This window comes from Coffea eugenioides, chromosome 8 (genome assembly GCF_003713205.1).
Source record: "Coffea eugenioides isolate CCC68of chromosome 8, Ceug_1.0, whole genome shotgun sequence".
In the NCBI taxonomy this organism is placed as follows: Eukaryota; Viridiplantae; Streptophyta; class Magnoliopsida; order Gentianales; family Rubiaceae; genus Coffea; species Coffea eugenioides.
In genome coordinates, this window is record NC_040042.1 from 18,239,225 (window position 1) to 18,252,124 (window position 12,900).

Sequence of the window (12,900 nt, forward strand, 5' to 3'; positions counted from 1 at the left end):
TGCAGCCCGGAATGCAGGGAAGAATTTTTCCAAAAATTTCTTTTTCAGTTGGGCCCATGTTGTGAGACTACCTGCAGGTAGGTAGCACAACCAATCCTTTGCTGCATCCTTGAGGGAGAAAGGAAAGGCTCTTAGATTGATCTGCTCCTCAGTAATTCCTGGAGGCTTCATACTGGAGCATACCACATCGAATTCTTGGATGTTTTTATGGAGTTCCTCACCCGAGAGGTCATAGAACGTGGGTAAGAGGTGAATTAATCCCGACTTCTGTTCGAAAGAGCTATTCTCAGCTAGAGTTGGAAATGTGATGCACAACGGCTGCTGAGGCAATTCCGGAGCAACTAGCTCCTTTAGTGTTCTTGCATTCGCCATAGGGATGTTCTCTTGACCTGGATCACTTGAATTATCACCACTTGAATCTGTTGATTCAATCTCTGGATCCAATCTCTGAGATGCAGTACTAGATTGCTTCTTTCTGAGCTGTCTAGTCTCTTTCCTAGTTTAGCGCGCAGTCTTCTCTACTTTTGGGTCGAAAATCAATTCGCCTGTACGAGAAGAACGAGACATAAACTAGAAAAATGCCAGACAAATTCAAAGAGAACAACTTAAAAAGAAACAAAATTAACCAAAACACCGTTCCCCGGCAACGGCGGCAAAAATTGACTGGTGTCTAGTCTGTGCAATAATAATTACTAAAAAGTCCTAATTACCATCACAATTAATTATAGAACAAATCCAAGTACTGGAGCAGGGACTCTAGGTGTGCAATGGGTTGCTTGATTCACCCTGTTCCTGAAGAGTTTGTTTGATCCGATATATCAGAATTATCTATAAAGGTATTAAATTTGCATATAATGGCAAGTAGGGTCAATTCCACAGGGAACAGATAAGCAGTTGTTTCTTTCCAAATCAAAAGAACAAAATTGGGGGATATTTAAGAGAATGAAGATGAAAATAAAATAAACAAAATTCAAAAGCTAACTCAACAAGTACAATTTACTAAAAATAACAATTAATAAAATTCTACCCAAAGGATCAACTTTTCAAGAACGGTCCAATTAAATGATCGTCGATGCAAAGATATTTCATTCATTCGTCACTAGGTTGGTTATAACTATCAACAAATTCTGACAGCCAGTTTTGCCTTACTTTTTCGACAGCCAAGGTACGACCGTTGACTGCTTCTCTAATCAGAAAATAACCCCAGGTACGATCGTAGGAATTTAATTATCCAGTTGCATTAAAACTAGAAAAATCTAATCCTAACCAATAAACACGCTAAGAGGGTTTATTTAAATTAGATCTTACGTTCCCCAACACAAAACCAATTATGGTGGTTGTCACCAATTGTCAACTAAACGAAAAATTACGGATTTAATTTAATTAACGTGACAGTAGGCTATTAAATTAAATTAAATATCCGACCGTTGATACTCAATTAATAAAATACCCATACACAATTAATTCGGAAAACGCACGAACAGTAACGAATTGGAATAAATAATGAAAGTTTGATTAGATCTCACAGATATTATGGGCCGCGCCTCCGCATCAACCTTTGGGTAGAGAAGAAACCTAGCCGTTCCTCATCATATCAATCTCGCGTGATTTAGTTGATATCATCCAATTAATTACCAAAAGGTTGCGAAAAGGAGAAATAACGAGGAGGTAGGCGAAAAGGCGTTGTCTCCTTTTGGGTTTCGTCTCCGTACTGGAGCCGAAATTACAAAACAAAAGTTAACGAAAAATTGTCCAGAGCACGAGTAAAAATCAAGGAGTCAAAATCGTACAAAGCTAAAAGCAAGAGAGAGGTCTCCAACGTCTGACAGATGGGAAAAAGGAACTCAAGCTAATCTATCTATTGATTTTACGTGAATCTAGCTTTTCCTTTTTATATCTTCCCAGCAGCCGCCGCCAGCAGAAGCAAAGAAACGTCAAGAAGCAAGACTTGTCTAGGGGTTTTAATCCCATGCATCTCCGCGGTTCACATGGACCTGACTTCCTAATTGGCCCTGCTGTTACCAATCCCGCGGGTCCGGCTTTTGGGTATTCTTCTATAATTTCCGGCGTGGGCATGCCCTAAGATGAAAAGTCTTCCGAAAATTCTCCCCAAGATACCACTTTTAACACCAACTGCCTGCAATTTACACAAATATCAAATATGAACAAAATCTCAATAATTAGCACAGTAAGTAACCAAAATTATGACCAAATAACATCGCAAATGGTGCCCAACAATTGTTCTATCACTTAATCTGTGCGTGTCCTTAAGCATGAGAAAAAAAACCAATTAAATACAAATAATGACCATATTTCAATACTATTATTGCCAAAGCAACCCTTCCAAGCTAGCATCAAGAATTAAATAATGAAAACTAAAGAGTCATTACTTCAGTTAACTTTTAACACCATCAACTTATTCAACTCTGGCTAACTAAACTAAATATATAAAATACTTAATAAGTATTTTTCCATAAATGGCCAAGCCAATAAACAAAATCTCAAACAAATTACTACATGGATTCGCAGCTAGTATTATAATCCACATATTTTTCTTACTTTTCTTCTTATGTTTTTTAAAAAATTCCGCCGCACTTAAAATGTTTTCACATTTTAACAGGGGAAATGTACTTAATTCTAAATCGTTCAAGCCTTTTGACACGAATTTCGACATCTCCCAAATGAAGAAACCTGTTTACTCAACTTTCACTGTTTAAGAATTATACACTCATAGCTATCGTTACTGTTTAGTGCAAAACTTGACATTTACTTAATAAGAACCTCTAGTTACTAGACAACGACAAATAGCAAAGTATAATTAAATTAACAAACACATATGTTCAAATTCACAAAAACACAAAAAGCTTGCATCATATCCTAATAATATGGAGAGGTAAAATTAATAATTAGGCCAAATTTACAAGAAAAATATTAAAAAAAAATTTTACAATACCTAAAAAGGTTAACCAAAATTGAAAAAGTCTCAAAATACCAAATATTCGCCAAAGAAGTGCTCCAAAGCAACACCATTGAACATTTAACACATTTATATAGATAAACCTTAACAATAATAATACTTCAACTACACGCCATTGCATATTAGGGAATAGAGAATAAGAACACAAATTTTAAAAATTTTAACCAAAATTGTCACTTCACCTATTTATTCCTCCCAGACACTTGAGACAATATTGTTCTCAATGTTGGGGAGAAAAATAAAGAAATACAAGCAATGATAGAGGTGAAAGTAAAACTCTTATGATATAAACTGATGTACTAGTGAAGCTTGAGAAGCTGTCTCAACAAAATAGAAAAACAAGACAATGCTACCAATAGGAGTTAAGCACACCACCAATTAACCTAGACTAGAGAGCAATAAAATTCTAAAGGAATAAACACCAATACCAATCCCAGATTCAAGAGAAAAATATTTAAAAAAATTTAAAAAAAAAGTCGAGTTTTCTCTCGAGAAGTGCTAAGTTTAATGTCTTTATTTAGACAAGACTAGATGGAGTCATGGTGGATAAAATGTCTCAAATAATTTCACTGTTTCCATTGTGTGATCTTGAGATCTATCATAATTGGCCTTATCAAAATTGCACTCCTGTACCACTTTTGGTACTTTCTCAAATTTTGCAGCACTTAAAGAAGATGAGAGATTCATAGAAAAAAAAATCATGATTCAAATGAGACGCCATTGGATATGTAGCACAATTAACTATTTCAATGTTATCATCTTTAACATCCAAATTTAATACAATCATAGAATTCACTGGATCTTTAAAACATTCTTTTTCAATTGCTTTAGCACTAGAGGGATCAATTGCATCAACTTGAACATGAGATTCCTCAAAAAAATGAATATTTCAAAGCACGAAAAACATTGAATTTCTCTTTTTCATTGCTGATACCCAAGTCAATTTCCCTTTTGGCACATTAATTATCGCCCCTCCAGTGGCCAAGAATGACCTACAAAATATTATAGCCATACAAGTATTGTCTTCCATATCCAAGATAAGAAAATCTGTAGAAAAACAAATTTACTGACTTTGATGAGTGTAGTGGGGCCAATCTACAAGAGCCACGTGTCAGTTCGGGCATGATGACCTGGCAGTTCGGACAAACAGTTTAGGCAGGAGGGACGACAATTCGCGCGTGACCGCCGCCTCCCAGCTGGATGGGCCTGGTGAGCCGCAGCCCCCGAACCTTTCGGAGTTAGCAGATGAAACCCTAGAAAGACTCTCTTTCTCTTTCTAGTCGGACTCCTAATCTTATAAGGAAACTACTACCCAGAAGCTTATTAATACACCACCACAAGACAAAGCATGGTACGCCTTTTTCTACAGTAATCAATATTGTTGCTCTATAGCTATTGCTAACTTGACCGTCAGAGTCACAACGGGGACCTAGTCTCGCTGTTCATCCTCCCTACCTTAGCAGGTCAGCTCACTTACCCCGCTCGTGCATCAGTTCGTTCCTTCTCAGTTCGCGCAACCTGGTGCCATTTAGTTCGGATCGCGTTCTCGGCAGTCGCATCAGTTGGCGTCATCTGTGGGAAACGCAATTCTTCTCTTACGAAAATATATCGAGAACTAGATCTCAGAGGAACCTCAACGGGTCCAAGGGGAACCACCGAAGCGACCCCCAAAATCCACTTCAAGATCCAACTCCTGGGGACGAGGGTACGGAGCTCTCGCGAATCCCGCCTGAGCAACTGGTGCGAACAGTGGCGGAAAACTTACCTACTTTCGAAGCAATTATGAACTACCTCAAAGAGCAGACTAGAGACCATCATGACCAGGAGCCCAAGGCACGCAGATGGAATCAAGCCGTCAGAGTCTCGGATGGGAAGCCCCAATCTCCGGCAGAAGCGGTCATGAAAGGAGCTCACGCGTGAACAGATTGAAATTCTGGAGCCCTCTCACGGGAACTCCCGAACAGAACACCCTGAGTCCTTCCGAGGGTTCCCGCGGAGGGAGCCCTCTCCAAAGAGAGACAAGTACCAGATACAAGACGAACTGGATCTTTTGCTAGATCCGCAGGCTGACAAATATACCGCCTCCCTCTTCGTGCCGGAATTGAGAACTACCCGCTGCCCGCGAAGTTCAAAATACCGAGCATGAAATCCTATGATGCAACCACGGATCCGGAGGATCATCTGTTCGTATTCTTGACGCAAATGCGCCTACAAACGACTGCTGATGCAATCAGATGTAAAACATTTCCCATGTTCCTGGAAGGAAAGACGCGTCAATGGTTTCAAGGGCTACCCCCTCGGTCATTCTGCTCTTTTGATCAGCTCGCGTGCCTGTTCGCAGCTCAGTTCGTTTCGTTGAGAGTCTTTTCCAAGAGTACAGCTCACCTGATGACAATCCATCAAAACCCTGATGAGTCGTTGCGCAAATACATGGTGCGATTCAACAACGAGTCCCTTCAGGTCCGGGATCAGGACGATAAGGTTGTCATGGCCGCCTTCATCAACAGACTGCCCAAGCAGAAACTACATACCGTGTTCGTAGAGAAACCTCCCAAGTCAAATCGGGAGATACTGGACCGAGCTCACGAGAAGGCTAATGCAGAAGAGGCCAATCGCTTGAAGAGTGCGCAGGAAAGACTGAGGGACGAAAGACGAAGAAAGAGCACGGATTAGGGGGATGCGCGACCTGCGCATGCCCGAAGGAATACCTCCGACTGTTTACCCAGGAGCAAATCCTTTGAAAGAGAGAGGATTTGGACCTTTCTTACCTCGCCCAGGGCTCAGGTTCTCGCGGTAATGGAACAGGAAGGTCTCTCTCGACCTCCCCGGCAATTGGTTGGTAATAAGAGCAGACGAGATCAAAACTTGTATTGCTCTTACCATCATGACGTGGGGCATGACACCGAGAATTGTCCTCACCTCAAGAAAGACATCGAAGAGTTGATCAAACGAGGGCACCTGAGACAGTTCATTCGGAATGGGCGAACTGACCAGAAGCAAGGGGAATACAAATAAGAACACGCGAACTATCCCCGTGACCGACCTTGAGACCCCTGGGACCGAACTCCCGAACAGGAAGTGCAGAACTTAGTTGGGGTGATCAATACCATTGCGAGAGAACCAGTCGGAGGAGATAGTCACGCAGCTCGGCGGAGCAACCGCCCACTTCCTAGTGGAGAGAGCTCGAACAAATGATTGAAAATGTACAAAGAGATCATTTACGGATTTGAAGATGCGGTACCACTTGCTTCTAATAATCACGAGGCCATCGTGATAGAAGTTATAACATGCAACTACAAAGTCAAGAAGGTGTACATAGATAATGGAAACGCCATTGACGTGCTATACTACAAGACCTTCAAAGAATTGCAACTAGAGGACAAGCAGCTCATCCCAGTCTGAACTCCTTTGATTGGTTTTGCAAGTCCCCCGGTGAGACCCTAGGGAATGATAACTCTCATGGTCACGGTGGGGGTGTCGCCGAAGTGCCGAACTATCCTAATAAATTTTGCAGTAGTGAAGGAGCCATCGTCATACAACATGATCTTGGGACGGTCTACCTCCGAGCTGTCTGCTAAACTTTGCATCTTAGAATGAAATTTCCCACGCTGGCAGGAGTGGCTGAGGTGCTAGGGGATCCAGAGGTAGGTCGGGCCTGCTACATTGCAACTCTCAAGGGTAAGGAGAAGTTGGTAGCTCAAGCGGCCTACTTAGAACCTTGGGAGCCTGTGGAGAAGAAAGAAACACTGGAGACGGATGAGGGCCTGCTCGAACTGCCGGTCAGAAGGGAAAGGCCCGATCGAGTGGTCAAGACCGGCTCATTCTTGAGCGAACTGACCCGGAGGGCGCTAGAATCCCTCCTAGAGGAATATGCCGAGATCTTCGCCTGGAGTGCGGATGACATGCCCAAGATTTCGCCCGAACTGGCAGTTCACAAACTACACGTAGATCCCAGTGTTCGGTCTGTGAAGCAGAAGAAGAGGAATTTCACGCCTGAACGGAATGAGGTCATCAAGGAAGAGATAGGCAAGCTGTTAGAGACCAAGATCATGAAGGAGGTCTTCTATCCGACCTGGTTAGCCAACCCCGTGCTGGTCAAAAAAGATGACAAGGCTTGGAGAATGTGTGTGGACTTCACCGATTTGAACAAAACTTGCCCAAAGGACTACTACCTTCTCCCCCGAATAGATCTGTATGTGAATTCAATGATGGGATGCGAAATCTTCTGTTTCCTGGATGTCTTCAAAGGGTATCACCAGATAGCCATGGATGAGAGAGATCAGGAGAAGACCTCATTCATCACTGAGTATGGCACTTATTGCTATGTCACCATGCCGTTTGAACTAAAAAACGCAGGCGCGACATATCAAGGTTGGTAAACAAGCTGTTCAAGGATCAGATAGGCCGAAATATGAAAGTCTACGTGGACGACATGCTGGTAAAGAGCCGAACTCAGGAGCAGTTCATCACGGACCTTAAGGAAATTTTTGACGTCCTTCGAAGCTCTCGAATACAGTTGAACCCCAAGAAATGCACTTTCGGGGTCAGGTCGGACAAATTCCTAGGGTACACGATATCCAAAGACGGAGTAAGAGCTAACCCTGACAAAATAAGGGCCATTATGGACATGACTCCCCCCAGAAACATAAAGGAAGTGCAGCGACTAACTGGTAGGATGGCAGCATTGAACAGGTTCCTATTGAAATTGACAGTTCAGGTTCTCCTTTCTTCAAGGCGCTAAGAAGAGGTCTCCAGTTCGAGTGGACCTCTGAGTACTAAAAAGCGTTCGACAAACTGAAGGCACACATCACTAAATTGCCGACTTTAACCTCTCCCGGACAGGGCGAAACTCTGTTCCTCTACTTAACTGTGGGAGAGGAGGCAGTCAGTGCGGTGCTAATTCGGGAGCAAGACAAGGTCCAAAAGCTGGTGTTTCGGACAGGCCGCTCAACTACGTTAAGATATACCGCTCAATTGCGAAATACCCAAAAAGCTGGCACCAAGCCTGCCGAGCTTGAACAGGCCAAAGAAGCGGTTGGGCGAGTTGAGGCCGGACAAGCCGGAGAAGTTGGCACCATGTCAGCCAACGTCAAATAGGCCGAAGAGGCTGGCGCTGAGCCGGCCGAGGCCGAATAGGCCAAAGAGGCGGAAACTGAACTGGCCGAGGCCGAACAGGCCAGAAAGGTCACCATACGAGCCAAGGCCAAACAAGCCAAAGAAACTGGCCCTAAGCCGGCCGAGGCCGAACAGGCCAAAGAGACTGCGGTACAAGTTGAGGTCGAACAGGCCGAAAGCCTGCTGTACAAGCTGAGGTCGAAAAGGTTGTCGAACAGGTCATCCCGACCTGGACGTTGTATGTCGACGGAGCTTCAAACAAAGAAGAATGTGGAGTCGAGATTCTCCTAATCAGCTCCACCGGAGAAGAACTAGCTTATGCCTTGAGATTCAACTTCAGAGCCTCTAATAACGAGTCTGAATATGAGACTCTGATCACGGGGATGGAGGTAACCCGGAAATTAGGGGTTGAATCGCTAAAGATTGATAGCGACTTGCAGCTGATAGTGAACCAAGTCTTAAGGAAATATGAGGTCAAAGAAGAGCCATTGAAGAAATACGTCGCCAAGGCGTATGAACTGAGGAGTCTGTTCAAGCAGTTCACACTCGAACAGGTCCCTTGGAGTTGGAACAAAAGAGCTGGCGCCCTTTCTAAATTGGACTCCACTTCTTTGGGCATACTGAGCAAAGAAGTATTGGTAGAGGTCGGAAAAATGTGAGTATATGAATAGTTGGATACTGCAGTGATTCAAGTGATGAGCTCATAAATGGATCCTATTATGCGGTACTTAGCCAACGGAGAGCTCCCCTCAAACAAAGTAGAGACTCGAAAAATCCTCCTCAAGCCACAGAGGTATATACTCACAAACGGAGTACTATATAGGAAATCCTACTTACGTCCGTGGCTGAAGTGTGTGATGCCGGAAGAGGGGGGCTACATCTTGCGCGAATTGCACGAAGGCATCTGTAGAAATCATGTCGGCCCACGGGTTCTAGCCAAAAAGGGGATGATATCTGGGTACTATTGGCCTACCATCTTCTGGGACTCGGCTGAACTAGTGGCAAGGTGCAGGTCATGCCAATTGCACGCACCAGTTCACCACGCCCCAACTCAAGAGATGGTCCTCCTTCAGAGCCCGTAGTCGTTCTTCCAATGGGGAGTTGACCTACTGGGTCCATTTCCCCGAGCTCCAAGAGGTTATGAGTATCTGATGGTGGCAATAGACTACTTCACTAAGTGAGTGGAAGCCGAACCACTCAACACCATCAGCAATAGGTCGGTTCAAAAGTTCTTTTGGAAGAACATAGCTTGTCAATTTGGCATACCCCGGGCTATGGTCTCGGACAATGGCCGACAGTTCGCCGACAGTTCCTTTCGAGAATGGTGCTCCAAGTTTGGGATTCGGCAACACTTCACTTCCGTGGGACACCCTCAAGCTAATGATCAGGTAGAAAACGTTAACAGAACTATTCTGCACGTCTTGAAGACTCGAATAGAGTCTGCCCGAATTGGATGGATGGATAAATTGCCTACCATACTCTGGGCTTACCAAACTGCCCCCCAAACGGCCACCCAAGAAACTCCATTTGTCTTAACTTATGGGGTAGAAGCGGTAATTCCGGCAGAGATCGGCATGCCCTCGGGCAGGATGCAGAATTTCATAGCTCAAGATAATGAGGATGAGATGTAGCTCAACTTGGACCTGCTGGAACAGAAGAGAGAAGAAGCAGCCATAAGAATGGCTAAATACAAAGAGCAGGTCGCGTGACACTACAACGCTAGGGTAAGACATCTCTCCTTCAAATCAAGAGATTTGGTCCTACGAAAGAACGCAATAAGTCGGGTCCTGGGAACAAACAACTTGGATCCAAACTGGGAAGGTCCCTACGTAGTGAAGGAGACCGATCGCACAGGGTACTGTAAGTTAGCTCATCTCAATAGGGAGGAAGCCCCACGTACTTGGCATAATTCAAATTTGAGACTTTTTTGTTAGAGCCCAGTTACTCTGTTCACGCGTGACCTGAGTTAGAATCCACAAATGCATTCAGTTGAGTTTGAATTATTTCACACAAGTCGGGAGTTAGTTCGCGCCTATTCGATCGCACATGGATCTGGACTTTATGTATGATTTATTCTTGAAGTTAGTTCGCATGAGCCGGGGGTCTATTCTCGCAAGTGTATTCAGACAAGTATGATAAGAAAGCTATGAAATTTTGCTAAGTGTTGAACAAGATACTGATTCATTCATTCCAAAAGACAATTTACAAAGAAAGGAGCTTGTACAAAAACAAACTGTTCTGCGTATGTTAGATGTTATTTCGTGCAAGTTAGTTCGCTCATAGTCAGTTCGCATGGATATGTATTCAGATACTATGACAAAGGAAGGAAATTTTGCTAAGTGTTGAAATAAAACTTCATTTCATCCAAAAGCAAAGTTATAAGGGCGAGTTCATACAAAACGAACAAGCTCTGCTCAGTTCGGTGTCCTACCTATATCTATACTGAGTCCTATCTAATTTTTCCCCTGATGCTCCTACTCGGGCTCAGGAGTGGACACAGGCAAGTTGGGGTCAGCCACCAGGTCGGACAAATTGAGTCTGCGCGCGTACCCCTCGACCAGCCTGTCCACTTGCTCGAGCGCTTTGGGGTTGTAGCTCACCCATCACCCAATGTCGAAGCCAAACAGATTCAGGGCCCGCACGTCGTTCATGGCTTGTGTATACCTGACTTGTAGGATTGGGCCATTCAAGGTGGCCAGGTCGTTCAAGAAACCCTCCAACCTCTTGAACTCCTGAACGCCCAGTTGGTGCCTCTCCTCCCGAGCGGCTTCAATTTGACTTGGAAGCTCGGCGGATTTCTTTTGTTCCTTCTCTAGCTGCTCAGTCAGCTCGGCGGTCTTTTTCTTCTCCAGTTCGCAGGCGGCCTGGGCCTCTGCGAGCTGCTTCTTCAAAGTCTCCAGCTCGGTATCAGCGGCCTCAAGCTGATCGGACAATTTGCCCCTGGACATCCCGACCTACGACAGCGTCTCATTCATGTTCTCATACCGCCTTGTCAGCTCGGAGCCGGCCACGTTCAGCTACATTTTAAGCACAGTAAGAAGACTGAGCTGAATTGAAATAAAGTAAAAGGGAGAGACAGTTCGGACCAACCTGAGCCGTGCTGAGGTAGTAATGCTGAAGCAGCTCGGCAGGAGACGCGACCCGTATGAAGTTGCAGTCGCAAGGGAGCACCGCTCCCCGAAGGAATTCCCGAGCTGCCTCAAAGAACTGAGCTCTATCGTTGATCGACAGCCCCCACTTCAGGCAGAAGTGCATGGGGTGCGGGTACGAGCTCGGCTCGGTCGGCTACTTGAAAGGAGTGGCGTTTCTGTATCGCCACATTGCAGGGAGTGACTCAGAGGAGGCCTGCTGCTCAGTAGAGTTCACCCCATAGTGGTCGAGCTGGGGGGCCGTAAGTGCAGTTCGCTCCGCCTGAGCTGGCGAAGAGGTCACCTCAGTTCACGCCCTCTTGGCTGAGGACTTCTTGCGTTTTTTCTTCCCTGGCTCGTCAGCAGGGGAAAACTGAGCTGGGGCCTGAGGAGCTGGCACTGGCGAAGGAGGAGCTGCAGGAACCGAACTGGTCAGAGCAGTGGAAGGCATAGTGGTAGGCGTGCTCGAACTGCCAGCTCCTCCAAGGTTTAGCAACTGTGAGAACCTCTTCACTGCAACGAAGGGAAAGAACTGATCAGTCCACCCTGGAAAGGAGTTCGTACAAAAGATTAAAAAAAAAAAAAAGAAAGAAGAGGGGAGTTATAGGCAGCCAGGCCGTCCGGAGCAAGGGGTTGGAGGTCAGGAGCAGGAGCCGCCACGCCTGCTCGGATCAAGCCAGCTGCCCAGAGTTGGGCGTTATTAAATTCCTTCACGCCCAACCTCAAGCCTGAACGAGTAGTCGATCCAGTTTGGCCTCAGGAAGAGGTGAAGAAAGGGGGTCGGACACTTGGGTTTCCTCCCTCCAGGTCGGAGGAGGAAAGCCTGTGTTCTTCAAGAAGAAGAACTTGGCCTTCCAACCCTTAATAGAGGAAGGGGCACCCGCAAATAGTTCACGAGTTGGAAGCTCTGCTCCGCTCCTAAATAGAGGAAGGGGCACCTGCAAACAGTTCACGAGTTGGAAGCTCTGCTCCGCTTTTACGAGCTAAGTAGAACCAACCGTGAATGTGGCCGCTAACCTTCATCTGGAAGAACAACCCGAACAACTCTAAGGAATAAGGGATCTCAAGGATTCTGCACAACATAAAGAAGCCTAGGATCGACCGAATTGCATTAGGCACAAGCTGGGTTACTCGGATCCCCAGAAGATCATAATCTGGAAAAGAAAGTGAGGAATGGGAAGACGGAGACCTGCTATGAGCTGGTCCTTATAGATAGCTACGAACCCCGGGCTGGGCTGCTCGGGCTTCGAACTGGGGGGGAATGTCATATTTTCCCACCAGTTCGTCCACATACCCTGATCCAGGATGGGAGGGATGAGATCCACTTCCCCGAAGTCGATATCGGGCTTCCTAGAAGGCCCTGCCCTAGCTCATAGTGGAGCTGCCTCAAGTGGAACTACTTGGGCAGCAGTTCCAGCTACAGGCTGAACAGATGAGCATATCTTCGATTACCCCCACTGGATGTTGCAGTGAATGATCGGCAAGTCGTAAAATTACTGTGGTAGTATTAAATTCGGCAAACCTTAACTTCCTGGAAAAGGATAAGGGCACTAAATTCACACTAGATTCAAGCTCATATAACACCTATCCACAAAAATACCTTCAAAAGAACAAGATACAGTGAAACTTCTTGGATCTTTCATCTTGATTGAAAGAGAATGTTGTAGCACTGAACTACAC

At 45.2% G+C, this 12,900-nt stretch overlaps 2 protein-coding genes across 2 annotated transcripts; both read left to right on the plus strand.

Moving 5' to 3' along the window:
- The first annotated feature begins 5,119 nt into the window (after positions 1-5,119).
- On the plus strand, positions 5,120-5,650 carry LOC113780362. Its single transcript, XM_027326169.1, has one exon. The coding sequence runs from the start codon at positions 5,120-5,122 to the stop codon at positions 5,648-5,650; it is 531 nt and encodes a 176-aa protein (XP_027181970.1).
- Positions 5,651-6,570: 920 nt separating this feature from the next.
- Positions 6,571-8,751, plus strand: LOC113780363. Its single transcript, XM_027326170.1, has 4 exons — positions 6,571-7,283; positions 7,334-7,694; positions 7,820-8,065; positions 8,311-8,751. Exons 1-4 carry the CDS (start codon positions 6,571-6,573, stop codon positions 8,749-8,751), a joined length of 1,761 nt encoding a protein of 586 aa, XP_027181971.1.
- The last annotated feature ends 4,149 nt before the right edge of the window (positions 8,752-12,900 follow it).

What these genes read in the sequence shown, in the direction of transcription:
- LOC113780362 (XM_027326169.1), top strand. Translation starts at nt 5,120, where the DNA reads ATGAAATCCTATGATGCAACCACGGATCCGGAGGATCATCTGTTCGTA.
- LOC113780363 (XM_027326170.1), top strand. Translation starts at nt 6,571, where the DNA reads ATGAAATTTCCCACGCTGGCAGGAGTGGCTGAGGTGCTAGGGGATCCA. An exon ending in TATTGAAATTGACAGTTCAG is followed by an intron (nt 7,695 to 7,819) that starts GTTCTCCTTTCT and finishes TCTCCCGGACAG; the next exon opens with GGCGAAACTCTGTTCCTCTA. An exon ending in TTGGCACCATGTCAGCCAAC is followed by an intron (nt 8,066 to 8,310) that starts GTCAAATAGGCC and finishes GTTGTCGAACAG; the next exon opens with GTCATCCCGACCTGGACGTT.